We start from the raw sequence: 26,820 nt of genomic DNA on the forward strand, positions 1-26,820 counted from the left end.
CTATAATAAGCTAGGTTCCGATTTCCATTACGTTCACTTAATTACTAAAGTATTTAGAAAAGAGAACATTCGTTTCTATAACATTGGGCATAAACGTGATTATTTGGCAGTCTGGAAACACAACAGATAAATAAAAGCAAATACATATTAACAAAGTTAGTATAAAAAAATTTAATGAATTAAAACAATTTATTAATACGTTAAGCATAAGCTAAAATATGAAACAAATTTTATTTAAAGAATGTCATAATATACACTGCATAGAGTTTCAAAATACCTAAATCCGCCGCTACGCCCAAACATATCATTATATTTTCGACTATAAATCATGTTCAATTGATTATTATTAAAAAAATACGACATAAACCATTAATTTTAATTGGTAAAGTATTCCCAAATACTCTTCCAGGACCTCTATTATCCCCAGATTACTAAAGCACTTGCGACTAAAACATATGAAATTCAATTGAAGTCGATCTTAAAATGTCAGACTTTGGGCAGCCTGCTATCACAGTTTAGCCGCTAATCATTCATTGACGAAATCTAATTTGTCGTGCTGCCATCTATTGTTAAACAATGCAATTATTAAAAAATACGTATTTAGGAAAGGCCATTAGTTGTGGAAGCAACATGCGTCTCTACACACTAGGGTTGTGAATAAATAAAATAGAATTTTTTCGTTATTACTGATTGCGGTCAGATTATTAATCTGTGATGAATGAACGAATTAAAAAATTATGAATGAATTAATGAATTAATTAAGAAAAACTGAGTGAGAATTTGGATTCGTTTCGATGCAGTAAAATGTTATTGTACATAAAAAAAAAAAAAAAAAATTACTGCTTTTTTACAACTTAAAAAAATTATCTTTTTAACCATATCAATTTTATTTCAGATCGAATTTTTTTAATTTTAATAAATTAAAAAAATATTATGCATAATTTGAAACAATATTATCACTTTTGTAATAAAACTCAAACCTTTTTCTTTGCTTTACCAAATAAATAATTGAGTGCGCTTCTTTTAATATTAAAAGCAGAAGCATGAAAATTCTATTTATATTTTCATATCCTTTGGCAATATTGCAACGAAATTTTGCTTTCCGATTTTATTTGTTATCCCCCATTTTCTGTTGAATCTATAAATTTTTAAACGATTTCATAATATTAAATATATTTAGAAATAAACCTGCCATGCTGAATGATTGAACCTCATGGTATTTTTTTTTATCAGCCTGCTTCAACCCAGTCAAAATGCTATTGGATGTGTTCACATAATACACCACATCGTGTTCATATTTGCGCCAATCAAGAGCGAATAAGGAATAAGAAATTGGCTGTATAAGAGAATATGCCGTATAAGAGATAATTCGATAATTCGGCCGTATAAGAGAATATTCGATAATAACATGAAATGTAACGATTTTCTTGAAATTATGATTCCATTAAAAAATTCATGTGCAAGAAAAGCGGAAAAGGCGTAAGAGACAACTAAAATAACGCTAATTACATTCCTACCTCAAAGTTTAAAAATGCTTTTCTGAAGGAGTCATGAATATAAAGATGCATAAAAGAATGAATGGAAATCAAACGTAACAAATATTCTAATAGGCGTCTAGTGCATTTTAAATGAAGAAACTATTATACGTCGAATAGACACAGTTCAGGGCAGTTACGATGCCAGGGCTTTTTATTTATCAGAAACTTAGAGATAGCCTTGCTTCGTAAAGCGGGTGCTCCACTGAACATCTCAGTAGCTATATGTCCAATAGATTTAACATTAAGAAAAATTAGCAAAACATTCTTTTGCTGTTTCTTCTCTATCATCACATAATTACAATACTATGCAATATGAAGCAACATAATAAGATCCTATTTAAATATTAAATTAAATAAGGTTTCCATGAAGTCTATCAAAAAAGTCCAAAGAGCTTATTCCCATATTCTGATATACCTCAGATTTCTCACATCCTGACCAAGTTCAAAACCTATTATCATGTCAAAGACAGCAAGAAACATACCCGAAAAGTATTCCATTCCCGCATAGAATTGGAAATTTTGGGTAAGAATGTGAACATTATGAATGCTCAGATATTTATTTTCAGAGTCCTGCTTATGAGACTTCTGTACTTCATAATAACGATATAAACAGCAATAAAAGAAAGAGAAGTTTATGTATTTTTAATCGCATGCCATTGGCGAACAATCGCTAAGTAAGAGCGTATTTGGCGATTAATTGTTGGGATACAGTTAATATACAAGTATCAGAAAACGGATTTGTATTTTGGAAGTTTATTCCAATCAATTAAAAAAATTTAAAACAAAACTACAATTGTAGCTACAAAAGTCACTTTCCAAATTTCATTCACTTAACTTATTAAAAATATTGTTTACTTATATGCAACACCAAAAACAGATGGACTGCCAATCTCTTGTTAAACAGATCTAAAGATGTAGATTTATATAACAAGATATTGACTTTTTTGTTGTTTAGAATTCTTATTCATATAGATCTACACTTTAGATGTTAAATCTATGGACTAAATTCCTCTATATCGCAGTCAATTGAATCTGACGGTTTAAACGGGGTCTCAAGGTATTTGTTTAAAAATAATATTAAAATATTCACATACAGAAAATAGCAAAACATCTGTTTTTCCATGAAGGTATTTTATAAATTAAAATAAGTTCTATTAATATATTTTTTAATAAGTTTTCTAATTTTACGTTTATTGTGTTATGCTAATATTACGCTATTATTGTGCAAGTTTATTGTAATTTAAAATTCATTCATTCCAAATTTTTCATCAAAAATTTATTTTTATTTAGTGTAATAAGTTGTAGTTCACTAAAGTTGGTTAACACTATTGAATTAATGCTATAAATAAGATAGCCGAACAGCTAATCTCCGCAGGCGACCAATTATATATTAGTTCAGTATCGTGCAATTGAGTTTATTGATGTTCTCATGACACATGCCAAAGGTGTTGTGTTAAAATTAATTTTGGAATACATTCCCCACCTTTTAGGGATAAATGAACATCTTCTTACATCTAAGATAATGTATTGTTAAATACTAGATGGTACATGTAGTTATTGTAGCGTTATATTAATTGGATTTAATGAATTGAAACTGGGAAAATAAAGGGAAAAAATTAAAATGCATTTTTTTTTCTCTAGTTCATGATATAAATGATCTCTCAATGATAAATACTTTTTTTTTATAATTGATAAAAAATTATTTGGGCAGATTCGATTGGTCTGAGCTAAGTAAAATTAATTGTTTGAAGGAAAAAAACCTCCAGTTGTATGAGAAAAAGATTAATGGCATGTTCTGGAGTAAAAAGTAATTCCATCCCACAAAAAAGTATCTTTCAAGATGAAGATAAATGCTACAACTTTAATATGAAATTAAGCGTCTTTAAAAGGATTTATTGCAAGTGAAATTAATTCATTGCTTAATGAATCGAATTTATATAAAACCACAATGTATTTTTATTTCAAATAATTTAACTCTCATAAAGAATAGGAAAAAAAAAAGCCATTTAAAAATAGTTTAGAGAAAGTTATTTTCAATTATATTTAAGATTTATTACTTATTATTTAAGATTTATTTAAATTAAAAAAAAAATACTTTTTATCATATTTTGATGAAAGATATAGACTATTTGTTATAAATTATTTTTCTTTTTGTCTTTCTATTCAAATCAATTTGACAATTGATTTGAATAGATTGAACAATTTGACAATCAATCAATTCTTTCAATTCAATTTGACTATTTGTCTTTCTGTTCAAAATGTTAAAAAAAGCGTGTTTCATATTTTTGTCAAATCTTATTTTCTATTAGTTTTTATGTGGACTCACCAAATATTGTATCAATTTCCGTAATTTTCTGAAAAATCTCAAAAATTTTGTTTGCCAGCATCTGAAATATTTTAAACATTAAAATTTTTTTCCTGTAAATAAAAAAATGAGCTTAGCTGCAAAAATATGTTATTACAATAATATTTTAAATCAGCATGAAACCGAAATACAGGCAGCAAAAATTATTTAATTTTTCTATTAATTAAATTATTTTTATTATCTTATTATTAAGTCATTTTTTTATTACTTAATATTATTTCTTTAAAAAAATTTTTTCCATGGAAACGCAGGAATTTGTTTTTTTTTGCTAAATTGAAATCAGAATTTAAAATTAGAATATGAATTTCGATATAATATGTAGAGTTATATTAATACCCAAACATACCTGATTTTAATATGAGTATTAATATCAGGTATATTAATACTCAAAAAATCTTCATTGAGAATCCGTATATTTTTATTATTATAATAAAAAGAATTTATTCAATGAGTAATAAACTTACTTCATGTTCTGGATCCACCTGTAGAGCTTGATCGAAGCGAGCTAATGCCTGGTGAGACTTCCCCTGTTCTAACAGCAGAACGCCCATCTAAATAAAGATATCGTAACTTAATAGAAGTATTAATCGGTTTCTCCCATACTATGCAAATAACAGATAATTCTTCCTAAAATATATTTGAAGATCCTTTTTCATTTTTATTTATTTTAAACATTAAAGCACATCTGTTTTAACTAAAGCACTTCTACTTTAATTTTTGAAACATAAGAACAAAATTTCACAAGCTTTCTAAAAATGAGGAATCATGTAGAGAATTTATCATCCCGACATTACACAAAGCTATAACCGTTTTTTTTTTCATGCTCTTCCTCTATTGCTTGGCAGTTCCTGATAATACAAGCCGCCTTTGCACGTAATATTTCAACACGGATCAACTCAAGTTTCTTTTTTTTTAATCATCTATTGATTGAAGATTTCAGTAAAGAAATTTTGAAGTTTCACCAATACTGCCAAATAATTTAAAGCTTTATGCATTATAACAACTGACTATTATATTACATATATTCAGATTTTAAGAGCGAAATTATATAATATTGAAATGGTTATAGTGATTTTTTTAATATTAGGTACATTGAATATTTATTTGTTTTTTGCGCCGGCGTCCTGGCATAGGGGTAGCGCGTCTTCCCCGTGATCTGGGCGTCCCGGGTTCGAGTCCCGGTTTGGGCATGGTTGTTCTTCTGTTGTTCTATCTGTGAGATGTGTGAATGTGCCCTCCTGTAAAAAGGGGTTGTGCAAGCGAATGAGTGATGCGTGAGTGGCAAAGTCGTACTCTTGGCCCTAGTTGGCGCTGCTATAAAAAATAAGAGACGTTCCCCCTCAGGCTTAAATCGCTGTCTTCGTAACAGTGGGCTTGTCAGTGCCATAAGAAACAAACAAACAATATACACCCATTCATAAACTTTTAGAAATTAGCTGATGCGTCCTTATTAGAGTAGATATCACGTAAACATTAAACTATGTAACCTTAAATAAAACTGAATTATTGAATTAATAATAGAGCCATTTTAAAACGTCATAGAAATTTTTTTCCGCATTCCTTCTTTCCAGAAAATACCACATTTCAGTTTAATTCCATTTCATATAAAAACGTGTTCTTTATGTTTAATTTGCTGTAAGAGTTAGCTTAATCTTTCAATTTGAGTTTTTGTCAACATGCTGGCAACACGATGGTAAAAAAGTTTTTCCCACTCACTCATAATTTGTTCGTGCAAGTTAAATTTTATTTTCATTTTGAGCCAAATAATTTGTTGGAAAATGTAATTAAAATATTTAAAAAAAAATCATACTTTACTTTTTTTTTCAGTAAAACTATTGGTGAATATAGATGAGTTCAGCGAATGTAGAAAAAAAGTACTGCAGATAATTTAAACTTCATTTTCACTTAGAATAAATAAATTAAAAACCATTATTCATTAATTAAAATTACAAAATTAAAATATTTCCTTTTTTTTATGTAAAAATTAATCCTTTTAAGGTCCAATTATTACTTTACTCAATTGAAAAAAAAGGCAAAAATGGTAATGCAAATGTTAATAGAATTTTTCAAACATGCTATTCAAACAATTGTTCTAAGACATTTCAAATAAAATAAAATATACATTAACTAGACAAAAAAAAAGAAATGTCTAGATTTTTTGCAAAATCTAATAAAAAATGCCTGAATTCATAAAACGGCACGGATTTCTTGTAGTACAGAATGTATAGAAATGGAAATTATTAAAATGAAGATTTTTTGCATACATATGAATTAATTGATGAAAAAAATCTGCTCAAACTAAAACAATGTGTAAGAATAGTTCATCTCACGAACTGAGCAAAAGCAATTTATATTTGCAAACGAATTGCAAGATATAAAAGACGAATGGAATAGAAGAAAATCGAAATGGGAAATGTATGTTACTTCTTTTGAGGGAATTCTGAATTCTTACTTATTTTAAAACATATATTCAGAATTTACAATGATAATAATTAGTAAACAACAAAAAAAAAAATTAGTAAAATTTTTTATTACTCAAAAAAGTACCTTCAGTCATAAAAAAAACCTGTCCAACAGTTTTTCATATGCAAACAATTTCAGCAAAAAAATACCTCCATTATTTTGAAAATTAAAAAAAAAATGTAATCCCTATTGAACAGTATTGGATGCGTTTAACATTTTTTAAAGGAAATTTCTTTTTTTGAAATCCTATTCATTACTTTAAAATGTTCGGAAATTTTCTAAATACCTTGCAAAACGCTTTTCTTGAGTATAGGCTGTAAACGATGCGTAAAAATGCCTTCTTTCTAAAACTTCAATTACTGAAAAATAAACAATGGAAAAAACTTCACAAAACACAGCATGCGTTTTTTCTGACTCGTGAAAAAAACTTGTCTGAGGTAGAAAAAAAATATTGATAAAATGTTTAAAAACATCTCTTGGCTTTTTTCTTTTGAAAGGGAAATTTTAAAACGATTTTATATTATATATTAAAGCCTCTTTTTTATAGTAGTCATTGGATTTTTAAGCGAAATTTATAGATCATTGGGACTTTAAAAATCAACATACAAGAAAGATAATGTCTGTGATCCAAGCTTTAAAAATTAAAACATAATGAATAAACGTTTAAAATACTAAATATATATTCATACAGTAAGCAGACAATATACATGTAATCTATTTTGCCTGCACAATATATAATTCAATTTTCATTTTACACATCCAGTATGTAATGCACTAAATACATAATAATTTATTCAGACATATTCATTAATGTATAAATGAATTATTATACATTTATTCATGCATTAACAGACAAAAATAATATTTTAAAAGTGTTTTAACACGTTGGTCATTTATTGAGAAAAAAAACATTTTTTTTCTGTACAATTTCACAAAGTTGTATCCAATTATTGATATTAAAGATATATATAAGATTTCTTTAAAAACAAACAAAAACCATTATTGCCAGTACTTGCCGATGAACATTACATTATAGCTTGGATAAGATCAGGGAAATCATCTTTTAACCCCATGATCACAATACATAAAAGCAAATTGAAGATGTAACCACCTTTTTACCATGTTCATGAATATTTTGAAATTTCCTGAAATGAATTTCAGTTAGAGTCATGTGAATTTTGGTTGATAATCATTGTAATATCCCGTAATTTAACAATCTGCATATAGAAAATGATAAAGAATATAACATTTATTGGGTAAAATATAATTTGTTGATGCAACTTACATTATAAAAAATGTCCGGATTCATGTGGTCATATTTCAGGGCTTGTTTATACATATCATGTGCTTCTTCCGTTCTAAAAGAGATATTAAGACATTAAAGTTAAATTGAAACCATATAAATTATTACTGTGTGCCATCGAATTATTACAATGTGTCATCGAATTATTATCATGTGGCATCGAATTATAACCATATGTCATCGAATAATTATCATGTGACATCGAATTATTACCATGTGTCATCGAATAATTATCATGTGGAAACGAATTATTACCATGTGTCATCGAATACTTATCATGTGCCATCGAACTATTATCATGTAGCATCTAATTATTACCCTGTGTAATCGAATTATTATCATGTAGCATCTAATTATTACCCTGTGTAATCGAACTATTATGATGTGGCATCGAATTATAACCATATGTCATCGAATAATTATCATGTGTCATCGAATTATAACCATATGTCATCGAATAATTATCATGTGCCATCGAACTATTATCATGTAGCATCTAATTATTACCCTGTGTAATCGAATTATTATCATGTAGCATCTAATTATTACCCTGTGTAATCGAACTATTATGATGTGGCATCGAATTATAACCATATGTCATCGAATAATTATCATGTGTCATCGAATTATAACCATATGCCATCGAATAATTATCATGTGCCATCGAACTATTATCATGTAGCATCTAATTATTACCCTGTGTAATCGAATTATTATCATGTAGCATCTAATTATTACCCTGTGTAATCGAACTATTATGATGTGGCATCGAATTATAACCATATGTCATCGAATAATTATCATGTGTCATCGAATTATAACCATATGTCATCGAATAATTATCATGTGCCATCGAACTATTATCATGTAGCATCTAATTATTACCCTGTGTAATCGAATTATTATGATGTGGCATCGAATTATAACCATATGTCATCGAATAATTATCATGTGACATCTAATTATTACCCTGTGTAATCGAACTATTATGATGTGGCATCGAATTATAACCATATGTCGTCGAATAATTATCATGTGTCATCGAATTATAACCATATGTCATCGAATAATTATCATGTGCCATCGAACTATTATCATGTAGCATCTAATTATTACCCTGTGTAATCGAATTATTATGATGTGGCATCGAATTATAACCATATGTCATCGAATAATTATCATGTGCCATCGAATTATTACCATGTGCCATCGAAATTCAGAATTTAAGCAGGGAAGGAATTTGCTTCTCATACATAATTGAGGATTATAAATGTTCACAATGCTTTTGAATATTTTGCTTTTTTATACAGGATGGGATAAGCATATTACCCTAAGATTCAAAGATTTGTTTAACAAGTTATTGCTTTACAATTAAGCTTCTATCATTCTTATTATTAAGATAAAATTAGGACGTAGGTAGAATACTTTTTTCATAGAATTTGTATCTTTTGAAACCACCGAATTTATTTGTAAATCAGATAAGAAACTGAAAAAAAAAATGCCACATTGATCCACCTATGAAAAATCTCTAAAACGCATAAAAATTTTTTAGGAATTATATTCTGAATTTTAAATGATTTCTGATTTTAATTTGAATTAGTACGAGAACTCAACCCTTACATATCAAATAAAATCAGAAAATTAAATGAACTTTAAAGTGTTGCAAAAAATTCTCAAAGTCAGAGAAACTTTTAAGGTTGAGAAAGTTTTAATTTACGTTCATAAATTCACTTATTTTCTCAAATTAATAATTTGTGACAGTTTTATAAATATGATATATAATGGTCCACATCAGTCTGTAACAATGGGCTGAGTTAAAAACATCCCAGCCCATTTGGCCCGCTTCATAGTCGGATGCGAAATGCCACTTCTGAAATGTTGAGAGTTTTCTGATAATGTTTAAACTGATGGATTTATCGGTGTGCGAATAAAGCTAATCATGAATCAAAATTAGTACACGATCGTAAACTTCACATTATTTACATTTTTTTATCTACAAAATTTACATTTCTTCGAGGCTAGAGTGTAGAAAATGTTGATGAGCTGAGGTTTGTAATTTTTATAATTTTATATTTATATTAATTCATTGGAGATATTTCTTCCAGCATTATTTTTTTAATTCTTTATTTGACTTTCTTTTAATGGATCACTATTTGTTTCAGAATAAATTTGGTGATAAATTTTGATTAGAGTATTCAGAAGTATTAGAGAAAATTCTCACTGTAAAGAAACAAAATTTTAATGTTACTATATATTTACAGTTACAAATATTATTATTACATAATAATATTTTTATTTTTATTTTAAAGCACATTTCTTAAAGAATATGCATGAAACTTTTTCTATTATAGTTGTAATTATCTTCAAATAATACTCATTTCTTGTTGGTGAACACCATTTTATTTTCGGACACATTTTTTGTGCCTCTTCAGGTAGACTGTTACAGATTAGAACACCCCTTACAATTGGTGCCACGTCTAGGTCAAAGAATCTTACACACTCTACATTCAGATACAAAAAAGAATTAACAAAACTTTGTACTAGACAGATACGCCATCTATCGGCGTGAAGCTGTAACAATAGTCTTCGTTAGTTAATCTGTGATTATCATATTCGAGATATTGTTTACAGGATAACGGCAAGTTTAGACGGGCGTATCATCTAGACCTATTATATTAAAGCCGAATCAACTAAATAAATTAAATTTCATAAAAAATAGCCACTGATTAGAAAATGAATACATTTCCCAGCAGAACGCAACAACCTACCTGTTCAATTTCAATAACAGACTCGCCCTCTGCATGTACCCATCGATATAATCAGTCTTCATGCTGATAGCTTCTTTGTACAACTGAAACGAGAGGCAAATGAAACAACACAAAATCAATAAATGCTACCAGCGAGAGAGACGCATCTGCTATAAACAGTCTTCATTTACATGCAAATGGAAAATCTCCTTCGTACATATCATTTACATGCAACAATAAACAGCTCAGTAAATGATGCAGTAGATAATGATTTATGGTGCGAAGAACAGCTCAGTGTTTGAATTTTAATAATGATGATACGGTGAACGCGATTTTGAATGTTTCTCCATTGTAGAACATTTTAATTATTACAGGAAGGAATTAATTAACGCTTTCTCAACGGATCTTCAAGTACCTGTTCATTAATCTTAGGAAAGGAGGCATGTATGTATTTAAAGAGTGCCGAAGAAAATGACAGTTGAACGATTTATTGCTGCAGATAGTTAGTGAACATGACTATCTATATTGTATATTTAGTATATCGGAAAAGAGCTATTTGCGGAATACTGCTATTAATGATGTTAAGTTTTCGCACACAATTATGGTGAAATTGTGGAGAAAAAAAATATAATGAAGATATTTGTGGTCAGAATGTAGCAATTAATTTCATGCTTGATAATAATTCTAGAGTTGTGGGCGAATTTAGTGAATGAAAAATTGCTACAATTTGTTTAAATATGAATGAATAGTTACAAACAGTAGTTAATTCTTAATAGTTAAATCAATTAATCATTTGAAAACTTCTTAATTGATTGATTGATGAAATTGTTAAATTTAAGTTTGTTTTAAATTGCACGAAAGGTATTAGGAACTGACTTAAAAATTTTATAACAATGATATGATGACGGCAATTCATATGAGCCGATACTCCAATTCCCCGAATTTTTACACCACATCATCAAAAGTTCACTTCAATCAAAAATTTTTATCATACATTTATTATTTGGAATTTTGCATTCTTGTGTGTTTTTTGGCGACAAAGCAATCTTTAATTTTTTTAGAATTATGAGTTAATAGATGATTAACTAAAATTGTTGTTTCTCGAAAGTAGAGCCACCTGATGATAAGTTTTGGAAAAAATTGATACTAATAATGAAACTAAATAATTAAATAAGAAATTGCTGTTGTTTAGTGCAATAATAAAAATGATGACGGCAGTTCATATGAGCCGATACTCCAATTCCCCGAATTTTTACACCATATTATCAAAAGTTCAATTCAATAAAGAATTTTTATCATACATTTATGATTTGGAATTTTGCTTTCTTGTGTGTTTTTGGTGACAAAGCAATCTTTAATTTTTTTTAGAATTATGAGTTAATAGATGATTAACTAAAATTGTGATCTCTCGAAAGTAGAGTCACCTGATGATAAGTTTTGGAAAAAATTGATACTAATAATGAAACTAAATAATTAAATAAGAAATTGCTGTTGTTTAGTGCAATAATAAAAATGATGACGGCAGTTCATATGAGCCGATACTCCAATTCCCCGAATTTTTACACCATATTATCAAAAGTTCAATTCAATAAAGAATTTTTATCATAAATTTATGATTTGGAATTTTGCATTCTTGTGTGTTTTTGGCGACAAAGCAATTTTTAATTTTTTTAGAATTATGAGTTAATCGATGATGAAATAAAATTGTGATTTCTCGAAAGTAGAGCCATCTCATGATAGGTTTTGGAAAAAAAAGAACTGATACTAATAATGAAACTAAATAATTAAATAAGAAATTGCTGTTGTTTAGTGCAATAATAAAAATGATGACGGCAGTTCATATGAGCCGATACTCCAATTCCCCGAATTTTTACACCACATCATCAAAAGTTCACTTCATTCAAGAATTTTTATCATAAATTTTGTCATTTGGAATTTTGCTTTCTTGTGTGTTTTTGGCGACAAAGCAATCTTTAATTGTTTTTAGAATTATGAGTTAATAGATGATTAACTAAAATTGCTATTTCTCGAAAGTAGAGCCACCTGATGATAAGTTTTGGAAAAAATTGATAGTAATAATGAAACTAAATAATTAAATAAAAAATTGCTGCTGTTTAGTGCCATAATAAAAATGCTTTTTTAAAATATTTTTAATTATATAAAATTATTATTAATTTTAGAAAATTTTTATAAAAGTAAGCAGAAATCGAAAAAATGTATTGCTGATAAAATTTCATTTTCAAAAGGAGAACTATTTGCTAATACTAATGATGATTGATATATGTAGTGGATATGCAAAACTAAGTAAGAAGTGTGTAATGTAAAGCAATACTGATAGCGATACTTTTACTTATACAGAATATGTGTTTCGAAAATGAATAAGTTTGACTTTAATTTTTAAGATACTTATATTCCTATACAGAGACCGATTGGAATATATGTCGTATACACCATAAGATGAAATAAATAATTTTATATTAAGATTCATATAAAAGATATTCATAAGATACCAGACCATTAAGATTCATATAAAAGATATTCATAAGATACCAGACCATTAAGATTCATATAAAAGATATTCATAAGATACCAGACCATTAAGATTCATATAAAAGATATTCATAAGATACCAGACCATTAAGATTCATATAAAAGATATTCATAAGATACCAGACCATTAAGATTCATATAAAAATCTTTTTGGGTTCTATTTCATTTTAGTAGACTGAATAAAGTTTACTGCATGAAATATTTAAAATTCTTTTTATTTTTTTAAAAAATTAAAAAGACATAAAATGAATATTATTTATTCAGAGAATATAGTAAATATATAGCTGCCATAAAAAGATATTTTTTTTCCTTTCTTTTCACATGATATTTTCATGTTATATAACTTGGAAAAAACTTTAGATAACTCTTTTTTTCACTCGCTATTTTTTATATCTAAGACTTCTAATAAACAACTTGCTGAATAAGACATAATTGCTTGGAACTAGGATAAAAATATAGCGTTTCGTTCTTGCAAAATGAACGAATATTTTCATCCATAATTTGTCGCCAACATTCTAATTCCTTCATTTTTTTTACACAAGTACTTTAAAAACACGGCGACAAAAAAAGTTCGAAAATCAATATAATTACATGTATTCCATCTGTGATTCCGAAAAACTTAAAAGTGGCCTTGAGCATATTTCTCCGAATTTGAATTTTTTATAACTGCTTTTTTTAATGACAGATATGAAAAGTACCTGCTGTGCTTCTTCTAATCTGGAATGATTTTTGGAAAGAAGGTTTCCAAGGTTTAAGAAGAGGTCCAAATGCCGTGGGACGATGTGCGTCTGGTACGTTTTGCCTGGTCGAACTTTCGGAAGAAGGTTTTTGGCCTGAAACATAACACAGTCTATTTCAAAGGTAGTTATTAGGACAAAAAAATCATTACTATTAGATGGATTTCACTGTGGTTAAATGGAAAATATAAGGGATGTATGAAAAGATAGAAGGAATATTTTTAAAAAATGAATGCAAATTGTTTTTCAGGAGGGATGCTTTATATAAAGATATAGGAAAACTTCATTAATATGTTGTGTAAAGGGCTGTTTTAAAATGTCGTGCTAACTTAAATGAATCTATTTTTAATGGATTTTAATTTGTTTTCAGGAGAGCTGCAGCAATTTTAAATATAGATGATAATCAGTTTCGTGGGGAAGTAAAGTGCAAAATTTCAGGGAAATGTTTTTTGAAAGATATTGAAATGATGATCAGGATTAACGATTGGGATTAATGTATTTTCAATGGATTCATTTTCGATATACAATAGTAATTTTAACCCCTTGCCTGCCGCGGGCCTATATATACGTCTCCCTAAGTCAACGTGTTAACTGCCCCTAGCGCATATATACGTCTCACAACTATATACGTATATATATTGTTACGAAATTTACGGGGTTCGTTTGGATAGTGGGAGTTATATGGTGTGGAGAACACTCAATCAGAAGTCGGCAGTAGAAAATGAAACAACGACGTTTATTTATACGAAGACACACAGGACAGCACAAAGACGACAACTATATACAGCACAGAACACGATTATCTTCAGCCGAGACGTGCAGCATACAACAGAGTCTACTGCAGACAGTAGCGCACAGCTTAGTTCACCACTAGCTTCACTCCGTCGCTGCTCAGCTTATCTCTGGAAGGCCCGTTTTTTACCGTCGATTCCGACTACTCTTCGACTCCACTGGTCCACGACTACTCTTCTCTGCCGCTTCCGTCTACTCAATTCACCACCACTCCCCGGCAGCTGCAGCTCCTTTTATAGGTCTCAGGAGGCGGGGCTAGAAACCTCTCAACGAATCAGGAACGTTCGAGGCGTAACTCGGTTCCTACTGGACTGATCGGGAAAATTCTCGATGTTTCGGGTATAATCTATTTTGGCGCCAAAGTCGCCAAATTCATCACCAAGTCGCCAACTGGTCGCCAAGTTTGCCGCCAAGCTCTGGGACCTCCTATGGAACCAGCTATGCTGGGAAGCAGCATCACAGATTCGTAACAATATATATACGTGGCACTGGGGACCAAATCTCGCAAGTTATCCTCGGCAGGTAAGGGGTTAAATATGAATTGAAATCGGTTTCGGGGTAAGTTTTCAGAAAAGTGCTTTTTGAGAGTATTTCTTCTAAAAATACAGTTGTAAAATAATCTTTAGTACATTCTTTAAAGGACGAATAAAACTAACGTTTAATTACTTATAATATTTTGCTTAATTAAAAGTTTAATTTCTTTCCAAAATTGAATTAATGTTAACTATATGTTTTTGTAATTTTATCTAATTAATTAAATAATCTTTTATAGAGACAAAATCAAATTAATTCGTTAATTTCTTATGAACTTAAGGAACCAATTTGAGCACAAGTTATTCTTTCTTATTTAGAATTCTTTGGAGAAAAAAAGGCGGGAATACAGGAATATGCAATATAACCAAAGCAAGAAGCAATAAATTTCTATATGACATGTTTAATTACATTTACCATGTATCTATGATCCATTTAAATGAAAGTTGAAATGAAAAAATTATTTCTCTGATATTTTCAAAATGTATCCTGATTTTCAAATATTTAAATTTGTTTTAGTAATTTAGTAGAGAGATAAATAATTTTTTAACTGGTAGTCATTCAAAACTTTAAATTCTTCTACTAAAACTGTTATTGGATATTCAACAAAAAAGTTCATTTTTTGATTATTCTGCCCAAATAGTGACGGGCAATAGTGAGGTGCAATATTTTGATATATCGATGCAAATGCATCAGAATTCAGGATGATGGAAATATATCGATTTTGCAGCTACGTAATCTCCGATCCTGAAATATTTATGTGTATATATATACAAGAAACTGTATTTTTAAGAAATTAGCATAGGCATATATTTTTTTATTCTTTTCCTTTATTATTCAGGAAAAACTTAAGTGTGCTGGGAAAGGCTTTTTCTTAGAACTATGACTAAGCACCTGTGTAAGCCAGGTAGGAAGGCAGAAAACTTGTAGAAGCATTTAGAACTTATACAGTTTTAGAAGGAAATTTTACTGAGGAAGTATTTTGCTTTCAGCAGTAAAACAATCGGCGTGGGAAAATAAGAGCCCTCACAACTGAGAATATAAAGTATAAACTTGAGTTTGAGAGTTTAAAAAATAGTAATTTTTTGCCATATTTAGAATGTGCGTAAATTGAAATCACATGAACACCATATCTAAATTAAGTTTAGTTTAGTTATATTAACGTCCCGTTTGAAGCAACACTAGGGCTATTTTGGGACGGACCTCGTAATTTTGAACCTCGGTCAGATGACGAGAACGACACCTGAGCTGGCACCCCCCTCTCCACACCACACCGCACCAGCGGGAGGATATATCTAAATTAAGAAATTAATAACTACATTTTGTCTTTGCTGCTTTTAAAGCATTTACGTTATAAATGTAAGAGTGGTATTCTTTGAAAACTAATTAATCTTTAAAGTACTATTATGCATATATTTTCCATAATAATGCCAAAAAAATTAAATACCAGTAATGGCGATGTAAATAGAATGATAATACAAAATATTTGATATTGCACTTGAAAGAGGAAAAGTCAAATAAGATTGATCAATACCTTTGCATAAAAGTGTATCTCATTATGCACAATTTTTCTCTTTAGGTGAATTTCTCGTTTTTCGAACTTACCATCCAAAACGCTTTCTCAGCTTCTTCTGTCCTTCCCAGGAGATTGTACATCCGCCCCACATTGAGATGCGAACCCAGGTCATCAGGCTGAACACTGGAAAAAACGAAATATTCAGGACATTGTATAATGGAACTAGTGACATTAAGACTTGATTGTAAATAAAAATTATGATATGAGTAAAAACGACGCAATTTGTCATATTTTAAAAGCACATGAAAATGCATTTCATGAAAACAATGTGCCATTCGAAGATATTCCACTCATAAATAGCAAATTGATTTGTGTTATTTAAAGAGAAAGAATAGAAAAGTCTTAAATTTTGCCATAGGTATTAGAATAATATTTACTGCATGATTAATTTGACCTTATGAAGCAAAATGGCAGCTATTTGGGGGATCTTAGGTCACATGAATTTTCCCAGAATTGCATTGGAGCTTGCAATTATGGACCTTGGTCAGATGACTTAAATAACACCTGCACTACATCGAAACGAGGGCATTAATCCACGACACTAGATTTAATATGCACCAGGCCAACCAAACATGACAAATCTGTACCGGAATCAGATTTCGAATCCGGAATTCTCGAACAATGAAGAGACTTCATCACTAGGTTATTTCTATGTTTAGTTTAAGACGAAGAAGTTCGGGCACACGGGAGCTTTTTCTGTTTCTGACACTTTTAATTGATCGAATAAATGTTCCTCATCGCTGCCATTTTTATGTTAGAAGATGAATAGTTATCATTAAAATATTAATTAGATTTAAAATTAATTAAACTAGATAAAAAAATAAGTAATTTTAATCTTTTTCACTACTGGCCCGGCCCAGTCGCCCATGCAAATTTTATCCTGACAGACCAGTTTATATAGGGTGTTCATTAATTATTGTCGGGGTTTCCGTACCTCATAACTTTCGAATAAAAAATATTACGCAAAAACCGATTACGTATTCGTAAATTACAACTCAAAGAATTTTATTAATGATATTAAAGTGTAAAGCTTGCACAATTTGCACTTTGTAAGCATTCAGCTGAAGGCGATTATGTATTCGTAAATTCGCTGAACGAATTTTGACTTTTGATAATCGTGCGGGTTCTCCGAGCCCCATATTCTACAGTTATGTTTATTCCCTTTTTCTGACACATGAAAAGTGGATTCATCACTGACGAACCATTTCCGAAGGTAATTTCCATCATCCTCAATTCGAGTCAAAATTTGTTCAGCGAATTTACGAATACATAATCGCCTTCAGCTGAATGCCTACAAAGTGCAAATTGTGCAAGCTTTACACTTTAATATCATTAATAAAATTCTTTGAGTTGTAATTTGCGAATACGTAATCGGTTTTTGCGTAATATTTTTTATTCGAAAGTTATGAGGTACGGAAACCCCGACAATAATTAATGAACACCCTATATTTAAAACGACGGGTGTATGATGTAAAGCGAATTATTACCGAAGATATCCTTGCTTTACATCCAACACTTGTCGTTTGAAACGTAAATATACACCAGTATAAAGTTTGTACGGTCGGTTCGGCCGGAACTGTAATGAAAGGGTTAAATTGTCTTCTGAAGGCTGTATCTCCCTAACGTTTATTCCTTGTTACTCCCAAATGGGACGTTAAATAGTAAAATTAATCTAATCATAACTTTAATGATACAGATAATATAGTTTAATATTTACCATATTGCTAAAAACAGCAATTGAGCATCGTGATATTTCGAATATTATAAGATGTTTTATATATTTAGATGTCGGAGAAAATAGGCATCTACAGAATATGTTCGATTTCAGGCTATTCTGCTGCACGTGCGAAACTTATCACTAATTTTCGGAGAACATGCATGTCGACTAGCGCATGCTGGTATGATTTGTCACACCTCTCCAATAATATTTCCCTTATGATCATGATACCCTCATGTTTCTAGACTTATGGGGCAATCTGTATTGATTTCCGTTAAGAGCCGTTTCGTGGTAGAATGTGGTCAGATGTCTCTGCATTTGTTCTTTTATTCTTTACCTGAGTTTGATTCCAGATTCTGTTTCAAAACTATTCCCATTCAAGGTCAGGAAATTTTATTATTTTATGCCTTTAATCGAACAGTAAATGTCCTTTAAAATATTTAATATCAAGAGTGCACCTATAATTAGTCAATTCCATTTACACGATGAATTATTGTATTATATGGTAAATTAAATATTTAAGGTAAAAAGAAAAAAAATTGGAAAATAGTGAGTGAAAAATATATCTCGTTTCAAAATATTGAAGAATAATGAATTTAAGGGTATAAAAGAGTAAGTTAATTTAAATAAACTGAATTCCCGGACTTTCATTTTGGAACTCTACATACAATCCAGCTTAATTATAAGAGGTCAATGTTTTCCCTCTCTACCCCCCCCCCCCCCACACACACATACACTTCAAAAAAAAAAGGAAAGGCTGAATTAGTTAATTATTATAACACATTTTAAAAATCCAAGAAGATAAAAAAAGAAACAAAAAATGAAGTGTCTTTTGTTTTTACTACTTTTTTTACTGATTCCGTTTATATTGGTTGAATTAGATCGGTCATATCTTTTTGTATAATATGGCAGTGAAATATAATTCTCCAGAAGCAGATTTTAGAAAGAATTAAATTTAATAGCATTTTTAAATATCTTATTGACTGAGTTCTCAGCACATTTTACTTACTGACGACGCAAATGCTCATTTATTACTCACTGATTCTGAAGTGAAAAGCGGGTCGCCTAGGACATTTATTTCAAATACTGGACATTTTGATCGCTAAAAAAAAAAAAAAAAATTAAGACTGTTTTGAGTGTCTGGGACATCTGTTCTCTAAATTAGCATAGCAAAAGCTGAATTTTTATGATAAATGTTTTTGTCTATTTTTGCAATTTAAATCGGGGTAATTTATATTTTTTTTAAATATGAGACATTTACTTATAATTTAACTTCTCAATAATACCGGAGCATAATATTTATAATAATACTAATTTTATTAAAATCCGGGCATTATAAAAACCGTTTATTCAATCAACAGTTTCAAGAATTCGTGAATCCTAAAAATCTGGTCACTTCAATACAAGGAGTTTATAAGCTAACGCATTCGATTTAGAAATATTTCTGAGAGGGTCAACCAAATAGAAAACGAATTAATCGCGGCAAACTCAGGAAAGGCGTACTTATAATTACATAATAACTTTCGACCATCTGTTTCTAGGTTGCACGGATACAGTTTCCATTTTCACTTTATCCATGCAGCTGGCAATATTTCCCCTTCTTTATATGAGCTAAAATATCTTGTTTTCCTCTTTTGAGCTGTTCATGTAATATCTCGCAATTAAGGTTTACAGCTGTTAATACGCTGAAGAGATTGCATTTGTTTGATGAGACAGTGACACTTTCGAAACCTCGGCCCGCACAATGTTCGGAGGCGCAATTACGCTCGACCTCTAACACACATCTGCATCTTTCAAGGGCACTTATGCATATGCGCAGCTGAAAAATGTACGGTACATTATTAGAGAAATATGGTGGTCAGAAAAAAAATATGCATGAGAGAAGTGAGTATTAAATAATAATGCTATTATTAATAAAGTTTGGTGGGTTTCCAATTATAAAATTGTTTGTCACTCTAAATTCCGGAAAGGGAACAATTCATTACTCATTGGAAAAAATGAAATGAATATCTATTTTATTTTCAAATTCTTATTTTTTTATAAATTGCTATACGTTTGCATAAACATATGGATATCAATATTCTGACATATCCTCTGACATTACAACTCTTTTAATGATGAAAGCATTTTAAATAATTTTGATGAACGTAAATGCGATCACATTTACACACAATTATTTTTACACACATTAATTACATTTCACATTTACATTGCGAAAGTAAATGTGATCACATTTACACACAATTAATTTTACACACATTAATTAAATTTCACATTTACATTATGAAAGTAAATGTGATCACATTTACACACAATTAATTTTACACACATTAATTACATTTCACATTTACTTTGTGAAAGTAAGTGTGATCACATTTACACACAATTAATTTTACACACATTTATTACATTTCACATTTACACACAATTAATTTTAGACAAATTAATTGCATTTCACATTTACATTGTGAAAGTAAATGTGATCACATTTATACACAATTAATTTTGCGCACATTAATTGCATTTCACATTTACATTGTGAAAGTAAATGTGATCACATTTACACACAATTAATTTTACACACATTAATTACATTTCACATGTACATTGTGAAAGTAAATGTGATCATACTCATCAGTCGAAATTATAATATTTTCAGGAAATGTTCCTGTTAAAGCTTTTTAAAAATAGTGCTATATTTAATACAAATTTCTTGTTCAAATGCCATTAGCAGAATATAGGATAAGCGCAGAGGCAGATTTTAGGATTTTGAGGCTCTAGATTTCTTCATGATTCTCTTTTATTAATGTTAATTTATTTTCACAATTCAATAAATTTCAACAAATATCATATTCCAACAAACTTAATCTGCGTGTTAATTATTTATTTTAATTGAATTTTAAGGAAAAAGTAACTAAAATAATGCCTTTTTTAATCATAAATAATTATAATGATTAATTATTATTAATAAAATTAACCATAATTATTACTAGCGATTTCCTTACTTGCAATTAATAATTACGATGAGGTTACAATGAAATAAATGAACTTGAAATAAATCTAATATTGAAAATTATTATTTTATGGGATATTTCAAGAACACTGTATCATAATTAGTTAAATGTATAATTAATATCTCAATACATCATAAATAACTGACTAATTTTTCTTCTTTTAATTATTTAACACTATTATACCTTTAATTTATTTAATAACCATTTTGACACTTAAAAGCAAACGCAACATCCTAATCTTGTAATTTATAATTTATAGATTTTTTTCTGCAAACTTATTTATTTGACGATTTTTTTTAATCGCCCTTTTCAGTTGCCAAGTCAAAATGCACCACTGGAAAACTGAATACAGGCAAACTATGTTTTAAATAAATTAGCTGGGGGTACATTAAATTGAGATTTCAGTATCAACATTTATTACAATAATGAGTATCCATCCATAATTTATTTTTATATATTTTTTTTTCATTTTTAAAACATAATAATGCTTTTTTTCGCTTTAGAATATTTGCTTGTGACTCTTTTCTCTGATATGTATTTAAAATATTTATTATTAGTTCTGCTTATTAACATAATAACATGTAATTTCACAAATATTAAAGAATTATAAGCTATTTATACGTATATATTCATATAATATTGAAGAATAATAAACTATTTATAGGTATATATTCATAATCCTCCACCTGAATATTTATTTATAGATATCCATTTATTCTCTCTGAAGTGCTCTATTTGAATTAATGATTAATAAATTAAAAAGTATAATATTTTTTATTTATGAGACTTTTACACTATAAGACTTTTATTCAATTTCCATTTAATTCTTTCTTCTCCCCCCTTTCATTTAGAAATATTCTTTTTACTCTTAGGAATTTACCAGTTACGAAATGGATCTTTGTTTAAATTATTAGTGACATTTTAACCGATAGATGGCAGCACGTAATTATTTAAGAGAATTGATATTTTAGTCGAGAATGAACACGTGTTCTTTACACGTGACGATGATCATTTGATTAATGCTTGAAATTTCTTATCTACAAGAATTTCTAATGATTAAAATTTCCACCTGAAAGAATTTCACGTTCATAAGCTGATATAATTATATTGAGATTTTAAAAAAGTAGTTATTATTTAATTAATTATTTCATTTAAAATAAATTAAATTTATTTAATTTATAGAATGAAACTAAGTAAAATACTTGTAGTTTTAGATTAACTTAGATTAATGCAATATTATGGGTTAATAAAAAACATCTTCAAGGAAATCAATAATAAGGGAAATGAACGTTTTGAAATAAATTTAAGGTTGTGCTGTTTCAATCCATGGGTTACCACTATCAGCATAAGATATTATACGATATCTCCAAGATGTTGGCCGACATTCTAAATGCTGCTACTATCGCACAGATATAGCAGCAATGCTTTTGGACATTTTCTACTAATAGTGTATGGACAAGTAATTCGAAATCAAGTGGAGAAATCCGTTTTTTAATTGCAAAGAGCTGAGTTCAGTTCAATTATATTAACGTCCCAACTTAAAGACTGTTTTGAGACGGAACTCGTAATTTTTAACAGTGATCAGATGACGAGGGCGACACCTGAGCTGTCACCCCCTTTCCAAACTTCCACACCACAACATACCAGCGGGAAGACTTCTGGCCATGAGAGATTTGGGGTGTACCAGACCTGCTTACACGACGATTTTTCGGTGGAATCGAATCTCGAGCCTGAAATCCTCCTGTTCGAGGCCTCCAGCGAGGCCTTTAATTGCAATTGAATAAGAACAGTATTTTTAATATTTTAGATAATACTTACTTTGCAGCTTTCAGGAATAACTGCAAGGCGTCCTCATATTTTCCTCTTGCCTCCATAACGTGTCCTAAATTATTGTACAGTTTGGCATTTTCTTTTGTAATTCGTAATCCAGACTGAAATAGGGTTTCTTCGTCTTTCCTAAAATTTGCAATCTGTTAGCTGAATAAGGTTATAAAAAATGAATTAAAAATTTGATTTTCTTCAGTTTTATTTAAAAAATGTAACTTACCAGTCTAGGTTGCGTTTAATGGTCTTTGAAATATTAAGGCACAAGAGTATCACAACACACATTTGTAGAAAAAATTTATGCTTTCTGAAAAAAGAAAAAATCTGTATAGTTTTGAATCATTGTATTTTGTAACAAAATTCACCTTATTTTGTAACAAAATTTATGTTTTCAGATAAGAAAATGTTCCACTTAGCTTTAATTTACTTAAATTTGTCGATTCATATGTTACGGAAAACTTTTTGATAAAATTTGTATTTTTTGTATTATAAAATTTGTTATTCGATAAGAAATTTGCATTGTGGGAAGAAATTTTATTTGAGTTGTTAAACAAGCTTGATCATTTCTTGGAATTAGTGAAATATCTGTGATTTTTCAAGAAATCTTTTTATAAATAGACACATATATATCTATACAAACAGACATATAGACATTGGAAACAGACATATAGACAATCAGCAGGCCTCAGTAGAAAACAATAACGACGTTTATTTAACCCTTTAAAGGACATTTTTTTTCTAATCATATTATATTAAAATATTTTTAGGCTTGAACTTAGAATAAGAAAAGGGATTCATTTAGCTTATTAGATAAATTTAATTTGATTAATTAATTAATTTGGTTAATTGATAATTAAGTAACAAATCAAGACATGTCATTTTGTCTGAGATAAAGAACTGAAGCATCTAAGTTTCTGACTTACTAAAAATATTTGTCAGAACTTATGCCAACCTACATAATTTCATACAAAGATTGATAAATTTGGTGGGAAGCATACTTTCCACAGCCCTAGAAAGGGTTAACACCAAGACACTAATATAAGACGACAAATACACAGCTGAGACGAACACAGGACATCACACAGCAGCACACTACAGCAAACAGTAGCCCACAAGTAGTAATCTACCACAGCACACAAAGCGGTCAGACAGAATCCAGCAGGAGAGGGGATCCTCGGAGCTTCGCTCTACGGTCTCTCCAAACGTCTGAAATTCTCCACTGACTCCTCGCTTTAGCTATATCCAACTGCCGACTCACTACCACACGATTGGCTACTCCACATACGACACGACGCTGCTTCTACAATAGACAACAGGACTAGGCAAACAGCATTTCAGCGCTCGCTTGAGCTCCACACAACGCTGGACAATTCCGCCTTGCTTCGTTATCCTCCCGACGACTCGTTACTTGTCTACGACTCCGACTACGATTCAATTCATTGTAGCTTCAGACTGCCGTCCTTTTATAGTTCTCGGGAGGCGAGCCGAGAACCTTCTGGGAGTTTCCAGCGTTATCTATTTTGTCGCCAAATTCATCACCAAGTCACCAAATGGTCGCCAAATTTTGGATTACTGGCTCTGCACCCGAGCAGCATCCAATACAGATGATTGTAAATCGGTCTTTCCGGTGATAGAACTAACCGTGCTGGGAAGCAACATTACAGGTTTGTAACGATATGAGCTATGAAATCACGATTTTCAAAATTTGTATTGCCATTTTTTCGAAAGTAGTTTTATTGGTAATCAGGTTTGAAACTAATTACCAATGAATTAAAAAGAAACGCTTTTTTTTTTAAAGAAAAGGTCCTGAATTCTATGGGTCGAAATGCCATTTTTTTCACCAAATTTTCTATTTTTTTTGTTGGCAACAGCAGATAAATGGTACTTTTGTTTCAATTGAGCGTACGAGATTTGTCCTTAAAAAACAAAAAAATATTCATGTTAGAGCTGTAACGCCATTCTGTCAATTGCGTCATAATAACATTATATTACTTTAATTTTGAGATCGTATGTATTTTTCTTTCGAATAAGCCACGATATTTTATCACTGTCTTATGAGTGATAGTGTAAATGAATAAAATTCACTCATTAAATATTACCTCAAACACATAAAAAAATATGAGCTATATATATATTTATTCTCAAACCTAATCATTAGACATTATGTTATTTAACATCTATATATTTCAAATAATCGGGAATCAATCCTCCAGCCATCACTCCGATTTGCCAATTTTGTTTCATATGAAAACTCATGAACCCTAGATTTATCATCAGTTGTTGGTTGTTCCCTCATTTTCAAAATAAGTGAAATTTAAAAATTCTTTATGGAAAATACTTGCGACAGAGTTCCCTACGCCGAATATGGTACTGATTTAGAAAATTTTCATTTTATATCATAGCTTTTGATTCCTGAATACATTATAAGTGGTCACCTAACCCTCTATTGTACTAAGGTTTTGAGAGATATTGTAAAAATATCCCCTAGACTCCAACTTTAATAACTGGACTGATTTCTTATATTAATATCACCACTTTGTAAGATAAACAATCATTCCGAATTTTCTATCATTATCAAATAAATGTAATTTAAGATGACACCTTTCTTTTATTCTGATATGATGTATTTCATCAAAATGCTCAATTTTAACAAATAGACCGATGTCACCAATTTGCAAGCATTGTTAACTAATCAAAATTGTTCAAGTTTTATTTAAAACAGTGTTTTTTAAAAAATATAGTTACATTGATATTGGACTTGACTAGGTTAATAATATTAGTACGACCGCAATTTAACCCCCTGTTTGGCGCAATTTTCAAAAATCGCCAACTCGCCAACAACGGTCTTGCGCCGTGTTTTGCGAAATATTCAAAAGCGAGGGAGCAGATGTCCTATCATAGCGCATAGTAAAGGCGAAATATTATAGGTTTGCCAATGTGGAGGAAACGAAGATTGCCAGCTTTGGCGCGTTATCATATCTTGGCGAAGAAGGGTGTTAAACTCCGGTTCAACCATAATATTAATATGGTTGGTGAATAGAGTGTCGCCGAAGGTGATATAAAACGCTAACGTGCATGACACAGAAATCGACCTTATTACTAACTGTCGAATGGCAACAGTCATGTATAAACAAAACATCATGCGAATTTCTGACTGTTACATTCATTGAGCAGTTTTGCAGCTGTATTGAATCAAACACTTTTCTTAGCTATTTAATGGAGCTACAAAATATGATTAGATGTGTTTTGGATATAGTTTTCCATGTCGCCAAAGAGGACATTCAATCAGAGGAAAGAAGATATTAGAGAAATCAAACAATTGACTTCAACAAAAAATTCAATCAAGTTCAAAGATAGATTTAACATTGCCAGACAAGCCATCGTGGAAAGACATAAAATTAATGTACGATTTCTCAGAAAGCACGTTAAAATCGTGTCAATCGTTCAAAAACTCTCTAAAAATGTCTGATGTATTCCAGAAATACAAACAAACAACTTTTAAAGTTAGAATAAAAAATTGTCATTTTTACATTTGGTAAAAGTCGCCCCAAAATGTTTTCATTTTTGGCGCTCCTATAATAAATTTAAGTCTAGCCGTAATCGTTATGACTCGCCTACGGAAATTGATACTCATATCTTCCAAAACAATTACGATATAAAAAT

General features: G+C 29.8%; 1 protein-coding gene across 1 annotated transcript in view; it reads right to left on the bottom strand.

The window, feature by feature from the left end:
• LOC129980889 (protein O-mannosyl-transferase Tmtc3-like) overlaps positions 1-26,820 on the bottom strand; it is a 271,909-nt gene that overhangs the window by 19,022 nt on the left and 226,067 nt on the right. The window contains exons 10-16 of the mRNA XM_056091343.1: positions 23,381-23,464; positions 23,152-23,289; positions 16,632-16,725; positions 13,665-13,799; positions 10,438-10,520; positions 7,652-7,724; positions 4,368-4,454 (exon numbers count right to left, since the gene is read on the bottom strand). Of these exons, the coding sequence (XP_055947318.1) occupies positions 4,368-4,454; positions 7,652-7,724; positions 10,438-10,520; positions 13,665-13,799; positions 16,632-16,725; positions 23,152-23,289; positions 23,381-23,464 (694 nt within the window). The remainder of the gene's footprint in view (positions 1-4,367; positions 4,455-7,651; positions 7,725-10,437; positions 10,521-13,664; positions 13,800-16,631; positions 16,726-23,151; positions 23,290-23,380; positions 23,465-26,820) is intronic.

Source organism: Argiope bruennichi, chromosome 8 (genome assembly GCF_947563725.1).
Source record: "Argiope bruennichi chromosome 8, qqArgBrue1.1, whole genome shotgun sequence".
NCBI lineage: Eukaryota > Metazoa > Arthropoda > Arachnida > Araneae > Araneidae > Argiope > Argiope bruennichi.